General features: G+C 33.6%; 8 protein-coding genes across 8 annotated transcripts; 3 read left to right on the forward strand and 5 right to left on the reverse strand.

The window, feature by feature from the left end:
- Window positions 1–565: 565 nt before the first annotated feature.
- EIN_281340 (hypothetical protein) lies at window positions 566–2,089 on the forward strand (the record flags this gene model as incomplete). Its single annotated transcript, XM_004185071.1, has 1 exon — window positions 566–2,089. The coding sequence occupies one exon, from the start codon at window positions 566–568 to the stop codon at window positions 2,087–2,089; it is 1,524 nt and encodes a 507-aa protein (XP_004185119.1).
- Window positions 2,090–2,345: 256 nt separating this feature from the next.
- On the reverse strand, window positions 2,346–4,199 carry EIN_281350 (alpha-amylase, putative; the record flags this gene model as incomplete). Its single annotated transcript, XM_004185072.1, has 1 exon — window positions 2,346–4,199. One exon carries the CDS (start codon window positions 4,197–4,199, stop codon window positions 2,346–2,348), a length of 1,854 nt encoding a protein of 617 aa, XP_004185120.1.
- Window positions 4,200–4,586: 387 nt separating this feature from the next.
- On the reverse strand, window positions 4,587–6,026 carry EIN_281360 (hypothetical protein; the record flags this gene model as incomplete). Its single annotated transcript, XM_004185073.1, has 1 exon — window positions 4,587–6,026. The coding sequence occupies one exon, from the start codon at window positions 6,024–6,026 to the stop codon at window positions 4,587–4,589; it is 1,440 nt and encodes a 479-aa protein (XP_004185121.1).
- A 475-nt stretch (window positions 6,027–6,501) lies between these two features.
- On the reverse strand, window positions 6,502–8,015 carry EIN_281370 (hypothetical protein; the record flags this gene model as incomplete). The annotated part of the gene is made up of 3 exons (XM_004185074.1): window positions 6,502–7,479; window positions 7,533–7,678; window positions 7,736–8,015. 3 exons carry the CDS (start codon window positions 8,013–8,015, stop codon window positions 6,502–6,504), a joined length of 1,404 nt encoding a protein of 467 aa, XP_004185122.1.
- A 1,580-nt stretch (window positions 8,016–9,595) lies between these two features.
- On the reverse strand, window positions 9,596–10,222 carry EIN_281380 (hypothetical protein; the record flags this gene model as incomplete). The annotated part of the gene is made up of 1 exon (XM_004185075.1): window positions 9,596–10,222. The coding sequence occupies one exon, from the start codon at window positions 10,220–10,222 to the stop codon at window positions 9,596–9,598; it is 627 nt and encodes a 208-aa protein (XP_004185123.1).
- Window positions 10,223–11,652: 1,430 nt separating this feature from the next.
- On the reverse strand, window positions 11,653–14,250 carry EIN_281390 (AP-3 complex subunit beta, putative; the record flags this gene model as incomplete). Its single annotated transcript, XM_004185076.1, has 1 exon — window positions 11,653–14,250. One exon carries the CDS (start codon window positions 14,248–14,250, stop codon window positions 11,653–11,655), a length of 2,598 nt encoding a protein of 865 aa, XP_004185124.1.
- A 276-nt stretch (window positions 14,251–14,526) lies between these two features.
- EIN_281400 (proteasome-activating nucleotidase, putative) lies at window positions 14,527–16,407 on the forward strand (the record flags this gene model as incomplete). Its single annotated transcript, XM_004185077.1, has 1 exon — window positions 14,527–16,407. One exon carries the CDS (start codon window positions 14,527–14,529, stop codon window positions 16,405–16,407), a length of 1,881 nt encoding a protein of 626 aa, XP_004185125.1.
- An 883-nt stretch (window positions 16,408–17,290) lies between these two features.
- Window positions 17,291–19,030, forward strand: EIN_281410 (hypothetical protein; the record flags this gene model as incomplete). Its single annotated transcript, XM_004185078.1, has 1 exon — window positions 17,291–19,030. The coding sequence occupies one exon, from the start codon at window positions 17,291–17,293 to the stop codon at window positions 19,028–19,030; it is 1,740 nt and encodes a 579-aa protein (XP_004185126.1).
- Between the last annotated feature and the right edge of the window lie 4,683 nt (window positions 19,031–23,713).

The following is a 23,713-nucleotide window of genomic DNA, read 5'->3' on the forward strand; positions in this document are numbered from 1 at the left end:
ACTATTGTTAAAATAATTTTGGTGGTAAAAAACTATTTTTTTTAAATTTATTGATCAACTCAATTATTTATTATAACAATTTATTAATAGAAAGTAATATGATATTATTTAAACTATAATAAATAACAAATAAAATTAAAATAAATAGTAATGAAGGTACAATCATGTTAATAACTTATCTGTTTTGAATTTGGTTTTAAAGAAAAACATGTGATTTTATAAATTATTTCTAAATTAACAACAAATTGTTCACATCATCATTACTCAACTATTTTCAATATCGTTACCACATCAAAAATAAATTTAATAACTTTTCGATTGCTATTTGTTATTAATAACTAATGGTTTTTTTCAAGTTAAAAGTTGATAATTGATGTTTCAACTCATTGAAACGCTCTTAAAAGTTAAAAAACAATTTAAAAGTATTTTCTTTTTTTTAATTAAATAAAGCACTAACAAAAACACGATTATTATAACTGGGTTTAACAATAAAAGAAGCTATTTTTGCTATTCTATAAAAACCAAATTGTTCGATCAATTTGAAACTTTATAGTCCAAACACAAGATGGATAAAAAACTCTGTCTTCAGCCACCTCGTCGGAATAGTATTAGTCGTGTGTTAAAGCGCCACTCTTCGACTCCGAGAATAGGAGCTGAGACTCCAATTAGTCTAGAGAAGTATATAATGGCCAACTTTGAAACTTCATTTGACCAGTTTTTTACTTCTATAGAGAAGGACAAAGTACACTTCTTTTTGTCGACCAACTGGTTTCTGTCGATTAACAAGCAGAGTGCAAGAATAGTCGTTTGGTCTATGGAACATACCCATCGACTCTTATTTCAAAGACTTGTCAATTATATAAAAATGACTCAGAGAAGTCGAGCACTCATTTTGCCTCTACTCTTCTTCGAAGGAAGTGTCCCTCCACCCACTCTCCGAGCTTTTCTACATATCGTGTTCAACAACATCGAATTCATCTTCTGTCCAGAAGACAGTCAAGCTTCATTTAATTTTGATGGATCACTCCGCAGTTGCACGATTGAGTTCCATTGGAGGTCCTATCTTGAATCGCCCTTTCTAACTTCAAATGTCTTCATATTGGAGTACTTCGTCTACATCAACAAAGACAATTTCAAAGACAAACTTAACCACTTGGCTGAGACTCTCGACAAGTACAAAAGGCAGAACCACAACATCTACTTTCCAAGAAAGAGAATGCAAGACTTATTATTGAGCTGGACAGTCATATTTAAAGAACAAGTCCCAACACAACTTGATGAGTTACTGAAGACCAAAGTATTCACTCTTGGTATAGTCCAAGAACAATTTGTTCAAGTGTTACAAATGAGACGAGACACCATAGTGAAGAGTCTTAATATGACTAATCTCTTGAACACAGTCAACGAAGTGAAGACAGAGACTACACTCGATGACTTATTTAGACTCAATTTGATCACATCAGAAGACTTCGCTAAACAAGTCATCTTGTTCGACCACGACGCACTCAAAAACGTCTCGTTCAACGAATTTTACACAACAAAGAACTTCAATACACTGCAGAAGTATATTAATAACGTAAAAGTCGTCGAAAAGCTTGCTATCCACTTCTTAAGTAAAATGCCATCGAAGAAACTCATTCAATTCTTCATTGAAAGTGCATCGTATTGTCACAAATTGGGAGGGTTTAATACTTCGTATTTGATATATGCTTCACTCTCACATTTAATGATGAAACGAATTCAAATGTCCGAGTTGAGTTCAACGGCTCGACTCATGTGGACTCACTTGGAGACACTCTTCTCGATAAAACAGAACTTCAAAAATTACTTCGCTACGTTTGAACTCTGTGGATACCCAAAAATCCCAATCACTGCTATGTGGATGGGTGAAGTCATCAGATTCGACGACTTACCAACATTTCTTGAAAAGGACAAACTCAATATGACAAAAGTCCGTTTAATTTCTAATGTCATGAGTAACCTCTTCGCTTCAAGAGAAGCCAAATTCAACTTCGAGAGAAACGTTGATGTTCAATGGTTGCTCTGTAAATTCGGTAAAGAAAATGCGACTTCAAATATTGAAGAATGAGTGGTCTGTATGTAATTTGTATTTGTTTGGTGTTAAAATGTGTTACAAGTCGCTCTTTTTTTAATATTCACAACGTTATCTATTAATAGAATTACATAAATGGTTTGTTAATTAAACAAATATTATAACTTTATATAGTTTATATATAAATATATAACTATATTTTATAGTTTATATATTTAATAGTTTCTATTATTATTAATTATAAGAATAATAATTATTATAAATAATTATTAATAGTACTAAGTGAAATGAATTACTCGTCTTTGATACCAAGTTCTTTGGCTGAGATGGAACCTAAGCCCATCCATCCTCTCATGGCATTGATAATAGCAGTGTCTCTGTGTGTTCTGGTATAGTCACTGCCTCTCCATCCTTCGACTGTATATCCAGTAGCATCAGCGACATATGCGTCCCTCTTTGGAATCGACTTGCAACTGCCACAATAACTTCCAGTGCACAAAGAACAGTCAGAAAGTCCATCGGGGAATCCGTCATTTCCATTCAATCCATCTTGTAATGTGTATGAAGACAATAACAATCGGTGTGTCCAGTTTCTGTCTGTTCTTGAGAACAATTGGACTTCAAAGTTTCTGTGTTTGTTGATGTCTTTCTCTTTGACTAAGACGGAGCCAAAGTCTTGCATATCACGCGATGAGCTTCCTGGCTTCTGTTGGTCGTGGTCATCATTTTCAATCACAAGTCTCTCCCATGCAATTGTTCCTTCGCCCATTCCCCATTCTTTTGGATACCAACTTTGCCAGATCTTCACCTTCATAATGTCGCTCTCACTCAAGCCATTCTTCTGGAGTTGCTCAGTCAAGTATTGAGTGTACTGATAGTTGTTATAATCAGTGACCAACAAATATCCTTCACCGCCGGTAATCACTTCAAGATATGCCATGAAGTCGTCCGGTAACGCCCCACCCATGTACGTCTTCACCTTACCAAAGATGGCAGCAATATCATCGGGGCAGATGTGCTTAGCAGCATCCATACGAATACCAGAAGCACCCGCTCCCAAGTTCTCGACAATCCACGTCGCTATTCTGTCTCTGACATAATCATTCTCGGTGGCCAAATCAGTCAAACCGGAGAGATATCCAGCATTCATAATGAATCCGTCACTCCACGAGTTGAGCGATCTTTCACAGTGGAAGTGTAATGGGCCATATGCTGAGCCGGGGTATTCGGCGGTGTTGATCTTACCAGTGTACTTGTCTGTGCCATATGTGAATCCCAATGTGTAGTACGGCGAATTGCTGAATGACTGTTTTGGTCCCCAGAATGTCCCTCCATTGCAGTGATTCAACACATCATTTCCTCCACCAGACATGTGATTCAAGACCATGTCGTTGTACACTAAGACATTTGCAGCTCGGCACTTCTTGACCATCTCTCTGTATTGCGCACGAGTCCCCATACGCGAAGTCAACTTGTAAGCGACGGGTTGGTAGACCCAATACCATGGATTCAACAAATTGTCCTGTGGTTGATCAAATGAAAGAACTCCGTCTTGTGGGGGATACACTTTCACGCCAAGCCACCCCGCTTTGCCCATGAACTCACACTCCTTTCCAATATCTTCAAATGGCCATCCAAACATTTCAACGATACCACCCTTCTGTCCCTTTTGATAGTTAGATGGCAAATTGGCTGCTGGAATACTCCAGACGAAGTCGAGGGGTTCCAAATTGATGTATTCAGTCTCTTCGTTGTCCATATGGACAATCACTTTAATCTTCAAGTCCTCCGTTGGGAGTGTCTCTTTAGAGACTTGGTACACTTCAGAGTCTGAGGCGACACCATTGTATTCGTATGTGATCTTTTTGATGTTATATTTTGGGTTCACAGATGGAACAACAGTAACAGTTGCTGCTGTTCTCGCAGTCGATGTGTACTTCACCTGTGCGTACCCAACTACATGGGAGTATCCCTGATACCCCTCTACCCAGTCTGCACTGCCACGTGGTGGCGTTTGCCATCTCGAGTCCTCTGCAGACGCTTTCATTGCAATGTCGTTGCCACTGCAAGCAAACTGTCCGTTGTTTGAGCTGCATGAATCCGCTAAGACCAATCCCAAAAGGAAGGCTAAGAAGAAGAAAAACATTGAATGACCAAAGAAGGTACAAACTCTATTTATACTCTTTAACACTTTTCGATTTTTCCTTTGAATTTGTATTTCTTCTTTTCGTTGAGACAATTTTTATATCAATAATTTGTTTTTTAATAAATTATAGTTTTGGAAATTTCTACTTACAAACCAATAAATTGTGTTGATGAAATCTGATGAGTTGAAAAAAAGGAAAAGTAGTTTGTCGACTTGAGACATTTTCTATAAATATACTATATTTAAACTATACTATTATTTCTTTTAATTAAAAAGAAAATTCCAATGTGAATTGACTATTAATTATTCTATACCAATTGACAAATAAAAAATCAATACGACTTGTGTAGTACAAAACTCATACAAACTGAACCACAAAAAAGTATTTTACTTCTTGGGGAGATTTTCGAGTAACTCCTCGAAGAATCTCATCTCTTTGTGTCTTGCCCTTTTAAGTTCTGGAGCGTCTGTTTCCTTTTCCGAGTACAAATCCGAGCAATGAGAAGTTGTTTGTATATATTGGACGATGTTACTACTGTCCACTGCGTCTTGTTGAGTAATACCGAGTGCATGCCAAGGGTCAACTCCTCCATTTGTGAACGCGACGTTAGTGACTTGTGGGTTCTTTGCTCCATATCTGACATTAATATGTTCTACTGCTTGATAAAGAGTCTGATTATCGATGTTATATATATCTTTGCACATATCGATAGAGCCTTGGAGCTTATTCATTCTCCCAAACATCACATTTGACTTCTCAGAAACGGCTTGGTAGTATCCATAAGCCACACATGTTTGGAACATCCACGCTCTTCCCGACGCTCCGTCGTTCCCTTTTTCATATGTCGTTGTGTCTCGAAGTTCCTTATAATTCGTTTCGAGTGACGATCCCGTGCAATCCGACCCCGATTTTGTATTGGTCTTGTCTATGAACATGGGGTACTTAGTATTGATGTCTTCGTCAAATTCGTAGCAGATGGAATTGGTGCTTTCATAATTCTTCTTCCACACAGAAGAATTGTATTGGACATACCCCGCAAGGGCTGTTCCTATATTCTCCGAGAACGTCTGGATATCCTTCTCTCCAAACTCCGTGCATGTATGGAAGATCTTCCCAAGCTGTTTCCTCCCACTCTCCGTGACAACCATCTCGTCCCATTTCTCAAAGGCAAGAGTCAAAAGGGTTGCAGTGTTTTCAGGTAAATTGCTTTGAACGACTTCTAAGTACTCATAGAAGTCTACAACGGCTTCTAATGGGGCACTCGACGCCCAAGACCCATCAATGATATTTGGGTATTTCTGGCGAATCCATGTCGCAAGATTGCCACTGTATGACCCACCTAAGGCTATCACTGGATGTCCAACTAAACTATACATCTCTTGGACGTAATTGATCACTTCAACATAGTCCATCATGGCTTGTTCAGCAGTGCAATACTTCAATGTATTCAATTCAAGTGATGGAGTCGATGTACCATAGAATCGGTGCTCGACAGAAAGCATTAAGCCTTTGTGCTTCTTAGCAAGTTCGTCGATGACGTAATTGTTTTGAAGTACTTTCTCAGTCTCAGGACCTTCGCCTCCTAATAAAATGAATATAGGCGAGGTCTCACTTGCACTGTCAAGATACTGTGAATCGATAAAGTAAACTATTTCAAACTCCTCGTCGTTGTTTGCATTGAAATGGTCAAGAGGTACCGTGTATTTAAAAGTCTCAACAGTCGACTTTTTTGATTCTTTAGCTTGTTTAGAAATTGAGTGAAGAGTGCGCTGATGTTCAGTTAATTTAGAGCTCACAAGGAGTAATGTAAGAAAGAACAGAATCATGTTTTGTATTTTACAGTTCGTCTATAGAAATAGAGTTTCAATAGAATTCCAGTGAAATAAAAAAAGAAAAATGATATTATAATTATAAATTATTGTATTATATTTTATAGTTTAAGATTCAGAATGGATTACCTATCAAATCTACACTTAAAACGTGGTGGAACCTTTTTAAAAAACTGTTCTTTTTAAAAAAAATTATTATTTTAAAAAGTCTGAATTATTTTGAAAATCAGGAAAAATTGTAAATTCTGCTTTTTCAATAAATTATTTTTAACCGAATTTAGTTACTATTTATTTGTAGTTCAATAATTATAAATAACTAATAATTAAAACAATTACCGATAAAATATATTTGTGTAAGAAAATACAAACAATTACAAATACTTTGAAAAATATATCGGAATTTACGAAAAAATTCAATGAAACTATAATTAATAAAAACAGAACCACAAAGAAATAATATAAATACAAATAATCATTTTTGGGCAAATTTCACAAAGAAACTTTCCTTCGGGGGTTGATGAGTTGGTGAAGGACTAAATCTAAAGACGATTTCAGCTTTCTTTTCGACCTTTTTTTCCGGTTGAGACTGAGGAGGAGAAATAGTTAGAGGTGATAACCTATCGAGTTGTGGTGGACTTATAGCGCCTCCTTTGTTTTTAAAAATTGGTGTGTAAACAGGGCGTGAGTATTCGATCTTTTGTGAGACAGAAAAAGGCTCAAAAGATGAGAACTCCTTTTCGGAAGAATTTCGTTGGTCCTTTTCACTTAATGTGAGATGATTAACCAAGTCTTTTGAACCAAGCGATAACGACCGAGTCTGTCGTAAAGAATGTGGAGTATACGTATCCTCTATTTCATAGGAGTGGAAATTGTCTACAATTCCTATGTCGATATATTCCGTATCAACCATATACGTCCCAATAGTCGTGTGATCCAATTTGCCTTGAAACATCCCGACCTCTCGTTTTTTAGTCGGGTTGTTCACATGGAAACTCTTTAAATCGGCCGTAGAAGTGATGACAAAGTCATTCATTTGTTCTATGAAGTTGATGAGGGAGGACGACTTCTTCATTTTCTCTGTAATGATCTCATCTAACACTTTTTTACTATAATTGTTATTCATTGAGATGTTGTCCGACATCCCATCAGTGGTCACTATCACAACATCTTGTACCTTCGTCTTAAACACTTTGATCGAGTGCGTCTTCAAATCCGGAAGTCCATTTGCAGTGCACCCGATGCACCCAAGGGAGTCCTGCACTTTCTCAAGTGGTCGTTGCCACTTTTTATTAATTGGAATTGTTTTGTTTGTGTCGTGTTGGTAGATGAAAGCTTCACAGTCACCGACTGATACAAATATGGTCTGTGGATGCTTTTTGGTACACACGGTAAACGCGACTAAGATCGTTGTTGTGCCATTAGCCACTCGAATTAAGTTACCAGCAACTATCTAATAATTAGTTATGTTGAAATGAGGGGATTAAATCATTTGATAACACAAACTTTATCGTGAGCACATGACATCATGTTGACTATACCTTTCGCAGCGTTTCTGAGTGTATCTGCCTTTGGTAAAATTTCAACTGAAAGTGAGAGAATAGTCTCAACCGCTAGTTTTGAAGCTCTCGCACTATCCTTATTCCACCCGCCTTGCTGTTAGTATATCCCTTGCAATACACATATAACTAAGTAATATAATAACAAACACCCGTCGCAAACTACTAAACACGTTGCATTCTTAAACCTCAATATGCCAATATAGTCGCTGTTTGGTTCACCTTGTTTGTCACCTGTTGGGAAGACGGGGTAGTTGTTGAAGGAAGACAACCCAAAAGAAAATCCATGGCCAACAATGGTCGATGGGTTTTCTATAATGTGTCTTGAGAAGACAGAGTTATCGATTGTATTAAACTTCACGTCTGGAACACATTTCAAAGCTTTTTTGAACGTTGTGTTGAACACCTTTGCTGATGCTGTTTCACTCATCTATGTTCATTGAGTTGAGACTTGTTTTTAAAAATTTTCGAAACGGTATTTAAAATGCAAAAAGACATTTCTTGTCTTTTGGGGAGGATCTTTTAAGCTTTGATTGGTTGCCAGAAACTCCGTTTCTATATCGGCATCAAACGAACTATTTTTGTTTTATTTTCAATATTTTTGATTGAAATGGTTTGTATTTGAGCTTCTTTTCATCAAAGAAAAGTGGGGGTTCTTTTTTCTTTTTTTTTACATTGTGTAATTAAAGCAAAATTGATACCTTGTTATTTGAACGCAATATTTAATGTTTATTGTTCTTGATATTGAAAATATGGTATAAAAATAATGAAACTGCGAAGTGCTTTATAAACAGAAAAAGCTAACTCCCACAAAAAAAGAACTGGACATTCGCTGGTTAATTAATAATAAAAATATTGTTATTATTAGTATTTGGCACTATTTTTGTTTTTGTATTATTTTTTGAATTTGTTCAGTTTTAAATAAATAATTTTATTTTTTTTAATCTAAAAAATGGATGAAAAAATCCCGTTTTTTAGGTTTTAAATGAAGTGTATTTGAAATTCAAACAATTAATTAATCTTTGTAATTAAATAAAAATGCTTTTGCTCATTTTAAATATACATTTGATGTGGGACAAGTCCTATAAATTTGCGATTTTTCCCGTTTTTGGTTGGTCTCCAATCAAAAGTGTTAAAAATTAGAGAACAAATGAATTAAAAACAATCCAAAGTATTTTTGAGTTTTTAAATAGTTAAATTTGTTATAAAATATCGGGTGTTTTTAGATGTTTTTGAATTGTAATTTATATTAAGGCATTTGCTTCAAATACTCACACCACTTAATTACAACAGTTACAATTATTTATTAATTTATTTATAAAAAATAAAATAAAAAAATAATTAGCCAAATCCCAATGGCTTCAGTTATTATTCAATTAAATATTGTTAAAGTGGTTAATGTAAAAAGATGTATAAATTCTTCCCCATTTTATATATTTTTAACATATAAAGTCAGTCCTACAATGTAATCTGTTCGAAATTAATTTATGAACGTGTAAAAAACTCAAACTCATCTTTAATAATGTCATGGTGATAATCAATTCGAAGTTAATTTCAATTAAACGGAGAAAGGTAAAAAAACATCTTCTAAACTTGTGTCTCCAGACATTTTTAATTAAAATAAGCCACTTTCAGGACTGTTATTATTTTTAAAATAAGAGAATAATTTTCATTATGATCAATGTGAATGTATTAGACATAATATCCAATGTTGAGAATGTTGTAAATATAACGATTATAATTACAATCGTTATGTAATTGTATTTTATTGTATATATATATATATTGAAAACAACAAAACATAACATGTTGTTGATTGTCACAAAATTCTTTTTTTTTGAGAAAGAGATGAATGAAAAAAAATATTGAAAGTATAATAAGAAGTTATTATTACTATTGTGTGTTAATGGTGATGTTAAAATATTTTATACATTTTTACATTATGAAAGTACCCATTTTAAAGATGTTAAATAATATCAATAATAAATAACCAAATACAGAAACAATCGATTATAATGTCATTAATTTTAACTCTTCAATGTCGGGATGAGCTACTTTGAGTCGATGGATCATCTCTCGAAACATTTTGATCTTCTTTTCATTCTTGTCACAACGGGATCGGATTTCTTTTGCGCGATGTTCCTTTTCTTCAGCCAAATCTTTTGCATGGTGTTCTGTTAGCTCAGCAATAATTTTAATGTTATGTTCTTTTTCTTCAGTTAGTTTCTTTTCGTAGTGTTGTATTAGTTGTGTGATATCATTTTGGTAACCTTTTTCCAGGTCGTCTAAAGCCACGAATATGTCCATGTATTTGTTCATTTGGTTGATGTTGTTTTGCATCTCTTCACTTTTCTTCACAAGTTCCTCCTTTTCTGTCTGCAGAGTTTCGTTCTGATTTTTCAAGTCTTTTATTTGTTCTTCAAGACTTTTTGTTTTGCCACTTACAACACGGGCAACTAATACATTACTATCGTAAATCTCTTGAGTAATGCTGGTTCTTGGCTTCTTCTCATCTTTAATTTTTTTATATCGTTTCTTTTGTTCGTCTGTAAGATCCCACATTCCACCGCTGAATTGATCATATAATTGATATAAAGGCCAATCTGAGTACATTATTTCATTTGTTGTTTGAGACATCTTCTATTTATAAGAGTTCTAAAGAACATTTTTTGGGGAAGTACTTTTTTCTTTTTTTCCTTAAATTAATTATAGATAATTAATCAAAAATACTATTGTTATTAGTTGTATATGGTTAATAGTCTTATTAGTAAATTAATTAAAAACGACTGGTTTATAAACTGTTTTTCAAAAGTCTGTAGTGTGGTATCCCGAATTTTTGCATTTATTTTGTTTATTATTTTTGGGAATCGTTTTTTTGTAATAAATATCAATTATTTTTCCAAGTAAAAAAAGAAAAACGGTCTTCAAAAAATATTTTTTTACTTGAAGAATTTTTAAATTATTTCCCAATAAATTTTGAAATAACGAAATTTTTGTATCTTAAAAACACGTGACTGATCCCAAAAGTGCATTTCAAATAAAACTGATAAAATAAATGACAAAATTTATCAAAGTCGAGTCTTCATTTATAATAATAAAATAAATAACAAGCGCTAAAGTATCGCCTAATATTGATATACTGATGGTGTTGTCACAACAATAACAAGAATATCAAAACCCAAAATTATTAAATGTTTGCTCTAATTAATTTTTTTCTTTGAAACTAGTTGTTTCATTTTCTTTTGTCCAAAGAAGAAAACTACATGTTTGTATTTAATTGAAAATGATTTTTAATGAAACTGATATTTAGTTACAAACTGACAAACAACAACATCACAATTTACTAATGTGTTTATCGTTGTATGATTTGAGCCACAACGTCGAGTCTGTGTTGTATCGTATCGAGTTGTGGTCAAATCAAATAACAGGATCAGGTTTTTTGGAAAAGGCAGGCTAATATTCCGAAAAATTCCCGATATTGTACGAAAATAATAGAACGTGATTGGTATTTTTATTAATTAAGTCTGAACTTTCAATTTTTTGTTTTTTAGTAAAATAAAAACGGAACTTTAGGGAGTTCTAAAAATACGGCTGTACACTTTTGAACTACGGTTTAAATTTATTATTTTAAAAAGTCAATATAATTTTACAAGCTAAAAATTAAACTAGACATTTCTTATTTAAAACGGGACTGACCATTACCAAAACCAAAATACAATAAAATATAAATTGTTTAACACAATTACATTGTTCTGTATCACACTGTCTTCAATGATTTAAGGTAATTGTCCAGCGTTTTTTCTTGAATTGGGGAACCATCTAATATCTTAATATTAAATGGTTCAAATATTGAGAACCTGCTATCTTCTTAATTCCTACATACTATAATTTTAATTATAATATTATCATTAATATATTCTATATTCTATTTTAAATCGAGGTGAAATTAGTTTGTCTCAAATAATCCATTCCAATTTCAAACAACAAGTATTGTATTATTTTTATTAGTAAAATATTATAATATAATAGTACACATTTTTAAACGGAACAAAAGATACTCTTTTGTATTAGATGAATGCAAACCCAGACTCTTGGGCATCTTTCTCTTCGCTCTTTTCCTTTTCTTCATCACCTCCCATAAAAGCGCTCATATCTGTATCGTGTTGGTCTAAAGGTTTGACCTCTTCGGGCTTCTTTTCTTCTTTCTTTGGTTCTTTAGTCTCTTCAACTTGTTTCTCTTCTTTTTGTTCGACTTTTGTAGCTTCAACAGGTGCCTCTTCTTTTACTTCTACCGGCTTTTCTTCATCTTTTGCACTTTCATCTAACAACCCCCAATCATCATCTCCTCCAACTTCAAATCCACCTTCTGCTTCAAAAGCGTCATCACCAACTTCTTCTTTTTGCTCGTCTTGGTGATCGACTTCCTTTTCTTTCTCTTTCTCGTCTTCGTCTTCCTTTTTCAAGTTGTCTTGGACAAGTCCAAGAGCGGCGTCCCAGTCCATATCGTCTTGATTTTGTTCCTTTAATTCCTCTTTCTTCTCAACGTTCTCAACTTTGTGTCCGTCCTCTTCACTTGCACTTCCCTCACTCTCTTCTTCCTCTTCCGATGTGCTTTCGTCTCCACTTCCCCACATCCCTCCGTGTTTCTTCTTCTTGCCATCTTCTTCTTCATCTCCATTGAGCCATCCTTCTAAGTCATCTTCAACTTCCTTCTTCTCCTTCTTCGCCTTTTCTTTCTTAACAGGCTCGGCTACTACAATCGCAGTCTTTCGAAGAGATGGGTCACTCGCTTGCAATGAAAATTCTTCAAGGTCTTCATACCCACTAACTACCGTGTTCAAATAATGGGAAAGGGTGCCTTCTAATAGTCCTTGTCTCTCTTTATTAAATCCACCAACAACTGGAGTCGGCTTCTCTGATAACAAAACCTCTTTCGCCTGTTTCTGGAGCTCTTTGCACTCTCCAGTGGTATCAAAGAGGAATCTCCTGAGCATTCGTTCTCTGTCTCTGATATCAAAGCTGTTGTCGTACATGGCCAATTGGAAGATGTACCTCACCAACTTCTCGCTCTGTGCTTTGTTAGTGACATAAAGCTTCGCGGCAAAGGTCAAGACTTGTTGTTTGACACACTCTTCTTCGTCAACAAAGGTCTTGGCGAGGATTCTTAGTATATCAGGTCCCAACTTCGGTACCATTTGGGAGTATTCCCCAATGACCCAGACGATAGACGCACGTGCTTGTGCTATCTTCATGTCAATCAGTAACTTAGACATCTTCCCGATGATTCTAAGATCTCTCTCCGGATCATTCTGCCCATTCTTAGACTGTTGGAGGAGCTTCTTAATGCCAATGACAGCCTCAGCAACGATTTCTGGACTCTTCGAAGACATGAACTGAAGTAATTGCACCATACATCTCTCGGAAGTCTCTGGCATGATCATTGACAGTCTTGACATGGCTTGAATCGATATAGTGACTATTCGGGGGTTGTTCCACGTCGTGTAGTCCTTCAACTCGTCCAAGATCTTCTGGCAGTTTGTCTCTTGCACCAACAACGTGACTATTTCAAGCTTCATCTCGCAGATCTCGACGGGGTCATCGGGGAACAAGAAGAAGTCGTCCAAGTAGTCGACAAACGCGGAGGGTTGTTGTGCGACCAGTGACAACAAAATTGGGAATAAGAATTCCTGAGTAATGAAAGAGGAAGAAGTCAGCTTCATAATTCCTCTGACTGCTCGTGTTCTATCTTGGTGGTGTCCGACGTGGAAATAGAGAAGTGTAGCTTCCACAACGACTGCCGGATTCATTGAGTAGAACAGTGGAGATACTGATGAGATCAAGAACATCAAGTCTTTATCTAATTCATTGTCATCATCCAGTACAGTCAAATTAGGGTCTGTGAATTGGGTTCTCGCATAGTGCTCCAGTAATGACATCATTGGAACTTGTCCCCACTCTTCACAGTCGACAAGTGCTTGGCAGAGTTTGGTGTAGTGTTTGTGAATCAAGTCATATCGCGTCGGACACACTTTCAAAAATGCTAGACACGTCGAACCAAGTACTATCGGGTTTTTGTCTTCGAGCATTTGCACGATCAAATTGACGCACTCGTCAAATCGACGCTCGTCTAAGTTATATATCTTTGGTATAGCCAACGCAGCAGCTTTTCTGATATATGGAGAGGTGTCTTTAACAGCTTTAGAGACGGCAATGACCATTAACTGAGCGATGTCTTTCACTCTTAAAGACGTGATTGACTGTAAAGCCAAAGTACGAACAAACGTGTGTGGGGACGACAGTGCTTTGTGCATAGTGTTGACAGCCATCAACGCGTTTGTTGGGTCCTTTTCAGAGTGGGAGACTATATACATACAGACCAGCTTCCTTAACTCCATCTCTTGACTTCCCACATTCATCGCTATTTCTGCAAACAATTCTGAAGTGTCCAACCCCTCAGTTTCTAATTTTAAAATAGCTTTGAGGGCTGCCAACTTATCTTTGTCGGAGGGGTTGAATAACATTTTACGTAACGGATCTATAGCAGCCAAATTGTTGTGCATAATCCCTGAACTCTCTGTGGTATTTTGTTGTGGGGTTTCTGGTTCGGATCCCATTGATGGCATTGATCCTGCCGATGTCGCAGTATAGACAATGTTGTTGTTCATCTCTTAATTTTATAGTTCTTTTAGTTAATGAAGAAGAAATTTTCTTGTTCAAAGAATCTTCCTTTCATATAGTTTTTTTATAGTTTAGTTATTATATTATTTGTTGTTAATTGATTTTTAATAAAATATTAAGTGGCTGAGAAATTTCAAAAAAAAACTTTTCAAAAAAATAAGAAATAATTAAACTATTTATTTTATAGTTTTTTATTAAATCAATTAAAATATTATTAGATAATAAATATAGTAAAAAAACAACTAAATTAAACTAAAAAAGTAATGGATTTCCACTTGGTCGCCAACGATGGAGAACAGGACAGCGGTAAGCTCAGATTGACTCAAAAGGTTATTGAAAAGTTGCGACTGAAGCCCGAGGAGTATGTTTTAGTCACTTTATCAGATAACACAACCTACATATGTCGAGTGAGTGCATTCAGTTCAATTATAGAAGAGGGGTGCACAATCGATAGGATGATAAGTCTGTCAGGTCAGAGTTGTTCATCACAAGAAATCATAAACATTTCTCCTCTGACAAACGTTTCCACAGCAACGAGTGTTTCTCTACGTGTGACTTCTTTAAACCCTTCTCTCTATTCGTTTAGTGAAGCCGTCAATATAGAAAAGTATATTAAAATGTTACTATTAAACAAAGTCATTTGCGAGAACTGTGTAGTGACGATCAACACACTCAACTTGCAAATTGTCACCGGCAAAACGCCTTCATTCGTGAAAATCACCAACGAAACAAAATTCGAAATTTTACAAAATCCAAGCGCTCTTGTCAAACCCGTCGGATACCAAAATACCCTTGAAACACTCAGCAAATTACTTCAGAAGAAGAATTGTGGGATTTTGTTGTTAGGTGAACACGGGTCTGGGAAGTCGACAATTGCAAAGTACTGTGCATCGCAGGCCAATACAGTGAGGTATTACCCACACTATCAGATCACAGAGGACACGACATGTGTAGATACTCACATTCACAATTCAGTTGTTATTCTTGATGATATAGATGAGCTCTTGAAGGACAACTCGTACGTGTTATATGAAACGATAAAAGAGTTGTTACTTCACAACACCGTCCTCTGTATATCCACAAAAGCAGTTCCACCCGTTTTCAAAGGAAATTTATTAACTGAGGAGTATGTCATCCCCCCACCCGATGTTGACACGCGATTTCAAATATTGGAAACCCTTCGGCCACACCACGAAAACGTCCACAGAAAGATATCTAAAAAGGCTGTGGGATATCTTGCAAACGACTTGGTTTTGCTCGAGAACGAAGTGAACTCGCGATTAACACAAACTGTTGAAAACACAGAGAATCAGCGTGAAGAGGAAAGTAAACTAGAAGAGGTCTATTTGCATTCTATGACTTTCATTACACCATCGGTACTCATCGGAAGCGAAACGGACTACGACAGACTCTCTTGGGACGAAATTGGTGGGTTGCAGAATGTCAAAGAAGCGATGACGGAGGCGATAGAGTGGCCAATGTTACACAAAGAAAGATTTCAGTTGTTAAACATCAGACCATCGAGGGGAGTGCTTTTGTACGGCCCAAGTGGATGTGCGAAAACGTCTGTTGTGAGAGCCACTGCGACTATGTTAAACACTTCATTCATCACTTTAAACAGCGCAACAATTTACTCGCCGTTTGTTGGAGACGCAGAGGCGTCTGTAAGAGACGCTTTTAGAAGAGCCAGAAGTGCAACGCCATGCATCATTTTTATCGATGAGATCGATACTGTTGTTGGTATCAGAAGTGGAGGGAGTGGAGGAGATAGTGTCAGAGATAGAGTCTTATCCACTATGTTGAATGAAATGGATGGTGTTGAAGAGATGGAGGGCGTGGTGTTGGTTGCTGCGAGTAATCGGAAGGACTTAATTGATCCAGCGCTACTCCGACCAGGCAGATTCGATTGTTTGATTGAGATACCAAAACCAGACTTACAAACACGAGTCGAAATATTCAATGTCGCACTACGTAACATCCCAGTTGAGAAAGATATTGATGTCTCATTGTTGGCACAAAAGTCGGAAGGTATGAGCGGAGCTGATATCAAGTGGGTTGTGTCGGAAGCGTGCACCAAAACATTACGAGAAGATATCAATGCCAAGTGCTTGAGTATGAAAATGATGCTTGAAGTGATGAAGTAATTAACTTTTTGATTGGTGTTTATCTTTGTTTCATGATCAGGAAATATTATTACAATAACAGATGATTTGCAAATAAATATCTAATATCTAGTTAAAACTAAAATTGTAACAAGTTGAATTATACAATTAGAATATTTACAATGCACATACCACTCTTGTTTATACCAAAAGTAATAGAATTGTTTTATTAATTAAGTGTATTGTAATGACTAACTTTAAATTGTGGTCAAAGAGCCAATAGAGTTTATAATACAATTGTTATGTCTCTGAAATTTTAAAAAATATACATTTTATTAAAATATCAATTTAATAACTTATACTTTTTTTTAATTGTTCCATGTGTTGAGTATCATCCCTCTTTCAAAGAGTCATTAACTCATTTACATAATTACATCTTTTATTATTTTATTATATTATTAATAGAATAATAATTTAAAGTAATAATACAGTCACAATTAACAAAGCATAAATGGGAAATTGAAATAATCAATATCTAAACAGTATACTTTACATGATAAAAATATTTCAATTTGGGGTTAACTCGATAGATCTCAAACCAAATATAGCGAAATGTTAAACACAAACCATTCAAATTTCAATGATTGTATAAATTTTCGATGTACAAAAGAATTTTTGAAAAAAACAAATTTTAGAATTGTATTATAAAAAATATTAAAACTTTAATTTAATTTGTTCTATTAAAAAATAAAGTCTTTTGAAATACAATACCCGACTTATTTATATTTTAAAATACATTTCGTCTTTCAAGGATTCTTCATTGTTCGAATTATCTTTTTGAATTTATTATTTATTAAAAAAAATAAATGAAATTAACATTAAAAAAAGCATATAAAGAATCCAACTTTAAATTATTAATAAGAAGATGATGGACTGTACATTGAAATTGATATGTGGACGTGACCTTTCTGTTCAAGACCTCATGTCCTCTGACCCATTCGTTAAATTTGAAATCAATGGGAAGAAATATAAGACGAAGGTGGACCACATGACTGTAGAAGCCGAGTGGCTGCAAGAGTTTGATGTCCAACTCAAAGTTGGTGAAGTGATCACATTCAACATCTTTGACTATGATGTTATTGGTAAAAATGATTCAATGGGAAGTGCACAATGGACTGTACCTCCAATGTTCAATGGTGATACGCAGTATTTCATATCAAAAGTTGACAAGAAGGGCCACATCATGTTTTCCGTTAAGTGCAAAGAAGGTGGAGCGCCACTTACATTGCAACAAGTTCAGCCGTTTAAACCAACAACCCTTAAAATCCGCGTTGTGAATATAGTAGGTTTGGGTTACAGTTATTGTTCTAAAAATGGGTTGATGATTGGACCAAGCTTCGATGTATTTAAGACTGAGTTTCGAACCAGTTGCGGGACTATCAGAGCTGGAACAACAAAGATAGTCAATTTGAATTACAGAGATGAGTTGATGGGTGGTGCACGATATTACATAATTCAAGCCAAAGTCGGAGAGATCATCGAATTACACTCTTTCATGAACGGCTCGATGAAGTCAAAAGACGGTCAAGAACTCTGTGTTGGGTATTGGAAAGTACCAGATTACAGAGATGGTGAGAAAGAAGAATTTTGTATCACAGCAGAGCCGTGCGCTCGTGTGAAATTAGAGGTTGAGTGTATGAGTGGAGTCTATCATAATGTGCCACCCCAAATGATTCCTCCACCAAAGGATTATGCTTCTGATTATGCATTCCCATGCGAAGTAATGGTACAGGGAGTCAATAACAATGGATTTTATAGTGGATTTACTCCTACTATACCAGCTATTGGTCTTGAGACGAATGGAAAGCTGTATAGAACGTCGTGGGCTTTTAAAGAAAAGACTGGAAAACATAGTTACTATATACCAAAGGGTTGGTTCCAAAGCTTTATTATTCCATTGTATGTTGGTCAACCCGTTACTGCCAAATTGTATTTCAGAGAAATGTTCTCAATCAAAGAAAATGTCGTAGTTGAGACAAAGACAGTGTGGCCGGATTTCAAAGGAAGAGATCAGGTAGAAATGAAAATACCACTTGGGAAGGAAGGCGTCTTGGTTTTGCAACTCAACAGAGTCAGAGAGTTGTCAGCAACATTTAGAAGAACGTATATGGGTGAACAATTACAACAAGCACAACCACAACAACAAATGTATCAACAATGCCCACAACAATATTCTCAACAACCACAACAAATGCAATACCAACAAACACCACAACAACAAACGTATCAACAACCAATACCTCAATCTCAAATGTATCAACAAGTACCACCACCACAAAACACACAAGGCGTCCAGGACTCTACTAAACAAACATATCAGACTCCACAAGTCCCACCACAAGCACAGAATCCACAACAGGATCAAATGTACGGAAGCGCACAACCTCAGTTAGCAACAAATCCACAACAACCATTTTACTCACCTTTTGCTCCAGGAGCTCCTCAACAATACCCACCACAACCACAACAGCAAGGGTACTATTCCCCTTTCGCTCCAGGGGCTCAACAAATGTACCAACAACCTCCTCAACAACAACAACAAGGGTATTATTCTCCGTTCGCTCCGGGTGCTCAGCAACCTACCGTGCACAACCCTCCCGCGTAATTACTTTTCTATTTTTGTTGGAATTTCTTGTAAAATTTAATATAATAGTCGTCAAACAGATTTTCAAAAAAACATATTATTGTTAACATCTTCAAATTTTAAAAAATTAAAAAAACAAGGTGTTTTAAATAAAAGAAAACAACTATTTAAATCTAGTTTTAGTTGTTTTTTTAATTTTAATTTTAATTTTAATTTTAATTTTAATTTTAATTTTAATTTTAATTTTAATTTTAATTTTAATTTTAATTTTAATTTTAATTCATTAAAATAATAATCATTTATTTACTTATATATACAGTTAGCCGAATCAACCTTCTGCAACGAAACAGCCTTCTGCAGATTGTTTTTCAAAAATAACCATAAATAATAACAATTTAAACCATTTTTAATAGTATTTTTTTCAACTTCAAATGGATATGTTTTTATTTACAGTAATTTATTAATACACCTTCTGCAGTATATAATTGGTCTTATAAATATCAAAAAGTTAAAATAAAACCAAACTAAAAATGAACAATACTCAGTTAACGAACTTTACTGTTTAACAAGTGATTGACATGTATTGATCATCAAGTCATTCAAGTTCAATCATGTCTTGTTCATATTGCAACTGATCCAATTCTTCTTTTGTTAAAGGCCTTCTTATACCATTTTCATCAAACAATGGCATACTTAATATTTCTTTATCAGTTTCACACAATGTTTGTTCGGTGATAACTGAAACTTGCGTTTCTTGGGTATTTGTAACAAACAAATTATTTACCGATTAGTTTGGAACAGACATTGGTGTGCTTTTTTCAGTTTCGATTGGTAACCACTGTGTTGATTCAATTTTATTGTATAATTCGATTACTGTTCTTTCGTTTACATCTGTCGCTCTACACAATTCAATTTTGTTTTCAGGAGCTCTGAGTTTTTCCAAAACTTCTAATGGTGGAGTTGAGATAAGAGTTTTAAGAAAAACACTTGCGCTTTCAATGTTGACATAAACTCTTTTTCTTCCGTTGTTGATGATACATTTATATCCAGCACACAAAAGTGACGCCTCTATTGTTTCTGGAACTGCTTTTTTATAGATGGTTTTCATTACTTTGTTTATCTGACAAGTAATTAGTGTTCCCCATTTGGCTTTTGAATCCTTTATTGCTCGTTTTGTTATCGGATCTTCCAATGAATTTATCCACTTTATTAATGATTTTTCTGATTTGGATTGGTCTAATATTGGTTGTTCGTCGCTTGTTCTTTGTTGTAAATCATTTGAAATTTTATCTGAACACTGGGTTTTTAAATTGATTTGTTGAGTGGTTTGACAAGTGAACAGTGGTGTAGTCGTGTTTGAGCATTTTTTAACAACACCAAATAAACACAAATCAAGTGGTTGTGATAAATGACTACTATGAGGTACTATAAAATGCAATATTATGTTGTGCGATGCAAACAATGATTTTAATCTTTCATCAATATGTGCCGAACAATTATCTAATATAATAACCGCTTTCACGTCACTGTTTAAACCAACTTCGGATCTTCTTTTTACAATGTAACCCAAAACGCGTTCAATCATCCAAGTTTGAAAAAAATATATTTGTTAATAAAACCACTCGGATATGAATAAACTGTCAAATCTGTAAAACTCAATGATACTGAATTGCTAAAATGTTTGTTAGGAATCACCATACCAGGAGTGACAAATTTACCGTCAGCTGATATGCAAGCTATTACAGTTGATCTTTTGCAATTTCTTGATATTCCAACTTTATGTACAACTTTGGTTTTGTCGTCAAACACTCTAACTTTTTACTGTCGGAGTATTCATTGAAACCTATTTCGTCGATGTTAAAAACTAATTCGAAAGGTGTTCCATTGAAGTTTTCAGCAAATGTTATATAATTGTCTAACACATCTTGTGGTTTGCATTCAACCCTTTCCAGTTCGTCTGGATTAACAAAAACAGTTGTTTTATTGTGGTATTTTGCAACGTGTTTTACAATTTCGTCAATTGTTATATTGAATGTTGGTTCAAATTGTTCGCAAATTGAATGAATGAAATATGGAGTTACTGCTTTTGAGTTTCTCTGACAATATTTAAACACTTCACTAATTGCTACATCCATTTCGAAAGTAAAATTTGTGTGTTTTTTTTGGTTCAATTGTATATTGTTTTAAGTGTGTGTGAATGGATCCTCCTGTTAATCCGAACAAAACACCCAATGTTGCCTCGCTTGTTTTGTAAGTATTGTATATCATCTGTATCTGATTTACTTCTGTTGTGTTCATGAAAACGTCGTCTTCCAATTGTAAATACAATTCTTCGGATTCTTTAATGTTTTTAGGGATGGTTGTTGTTTTTTCGTCAACATACTTTTTGATTTTGAAATATTTGAAATCATTTCAATTCGGCTTAAAGCGGGGTTTTGTTTGCTCTTTTGTATTAATGTTTCAAAGTCGATTTCATAATTACCATCGATTATCTTACGTTTTATTTCATCAACAAATGTATCAGTGTTCATTAATAATTAATTTTAGTTTAAACTCATAATCAAAATAAAAAATCGAAATTTTATGTAAATTATTATCCGATCCAATAATAGCTGCAGAAGGTTGATTCTTTGCAGAAGTTTATTTCGTCTAGCTGTATAGTTTATGGTTTGAAATTATTTTATTGTTCATGTTTTGAGAACTTAACCTTATGTTAAATTATTTAACCATATATCTAAATTAAATAATAAAAACAATTAACAAGTAAATGATTATATATAATAATTTCAATAATTAAAAATACTATATTATAATTATTAATATATATAGTTTTTTAATTGTTTAAATTTTAATATAGAAGGTTTATTTCAGAGAGTTTTTTTAATACAAAAAAATGGAATGACATTATTAAATAATGATAACCAAGAATTAATTTTTTTTAATTTGATTCCCATTACCGTTTGGCAATTTTATTTATTTATTTAAACACATGGCGCGTGTAAATATACAATTAGATAATGCAAATTACGCGCGACTTATGTTTGTTTGTTTTTTGTGTTATTTATTATGTTTAAGTGGCTGATAAATACAATTTATTAACTATTAGAAATGGGTTTAAAGTGGATATAAATTATTGATTTATTATTAGTATTTTTATGGTTAATAAACTGAATAACAATCTATAGTTTAGATATTATATTAAACTAATCAGTAATTAATTGTTTAAAGTATGTATTAGGAACTGAACCATATATTATATTTTTTAATTTAAACATTTAATAAATTATATTAAAATTAAACCTAAAATATGTTCAAAAGCTTATTAATCACTAACTTAGAAATATCAGGAAAATAGATATTAATTTTTAATTTCGTAATAATTTATATTTGTTATTCAAGGTTAATTTCATGTAGTTTTTATATTGTATTTTAATTATAAGAACATTCTTAATTAACCAAAAAACCGAGACTGAACCTTTTTTCATTCAACAGCTTTTCAAAAAAGAAAAAAGAAAATGGGTGCGGGTTTTTTCCTCACTTTAATCAGGGTCGGCCAAACGATCATGTTATTGGAAAAAAACTTAAAAAACAATAAAATGGTAAATAACACAATCATTTTCAAAAAACAAAATAATAATGACAAAACACAATTATTTATACCAAAAGATAAAATGAAGAAAAATAAAACGATAATTTATATTAAACACCAAATTGTTTTCAAATTACTTTAGAATACAACAATAAACATATATATTTGTGTTGATTTAATTGTACACCAAACCTTTCAATTGTAAATTATACATGCAAATAAAACTTATTCAAAGTTACTCTGATAACAGTTTTTTTTATTTGGGTGATAATAATTATTTTGATTGATTATTATCGTATTATGAATTATCGTTTTTATCAAGAAAACGTACTAAAATTAAGTTTTACTGGTTTGAAAGTAATATGATTCACTCCATTCGAAAAATAATACATTGTTTGTTTTGTATTATTGTTAAAGATAATGAAAATACTTCTATTTGATTGTTTAATTTATACGATATTTAAAAAGGACACGAATGAACTATTCAAAACCTTTGTTAAATTGACAAATATACATTTGTCAAATAACAAAAATACAGACATTAACAATTAACATTAATGTGTATGTTGAAAAAGTATATTAATTGTTAAAATAAAAATATTACGTTGAAATCACTAAAATCATTTCTAATAATTTTATTGGTTGTAAGTATCTTTTGTGTATACAACAATTATAAGGAGTGAGTATTGTTATTTAATTTTAAAAACTTTGCATTTTACCATTTCGTATGCTTTTTTACTGTTCAATTATTGTTCTTTAAAACTGGATTATAACAAATTGTAATGACGATTTAAACAATATAAAAATTTTGTTTAAATCGTTAACTATAGTTTTACCAATTTTTTAAAACATTTTAACAATAAAAAACTTTTTAAGTTTTTTGTTAACAACATGCTAAAACTAAAATATATATTGACACGTATTAGAGATTGCCACGAAGTTGTTTAAAAACTGGATCTTGGCCGACCCTGCTTTAATTATTTTTTATTGATACAGTAAAAGGAAATATAGGGATGCTCGAAAAAGGAGGATGCTCGTAACTATTGGTTAATTTCAATTGAAAAATTATAAAATTATTATTAATTTTAATATAAATTATTACAGTTAATGGAAAA

The sequence above is a fragment of the Entamoeba invadens genome (assembly GCF_000330505.1).
Source record: "Entamoeba invadens IP1 unplaced genomic scaffold scaff_1105074725543, whole genome shotgun sequence".
Classification (NCBI taxonomy): Eukaryota; Evosea; order Mastigamoebida; family Endamoebidae; genus Entamoeba; species Entamoeba invadens.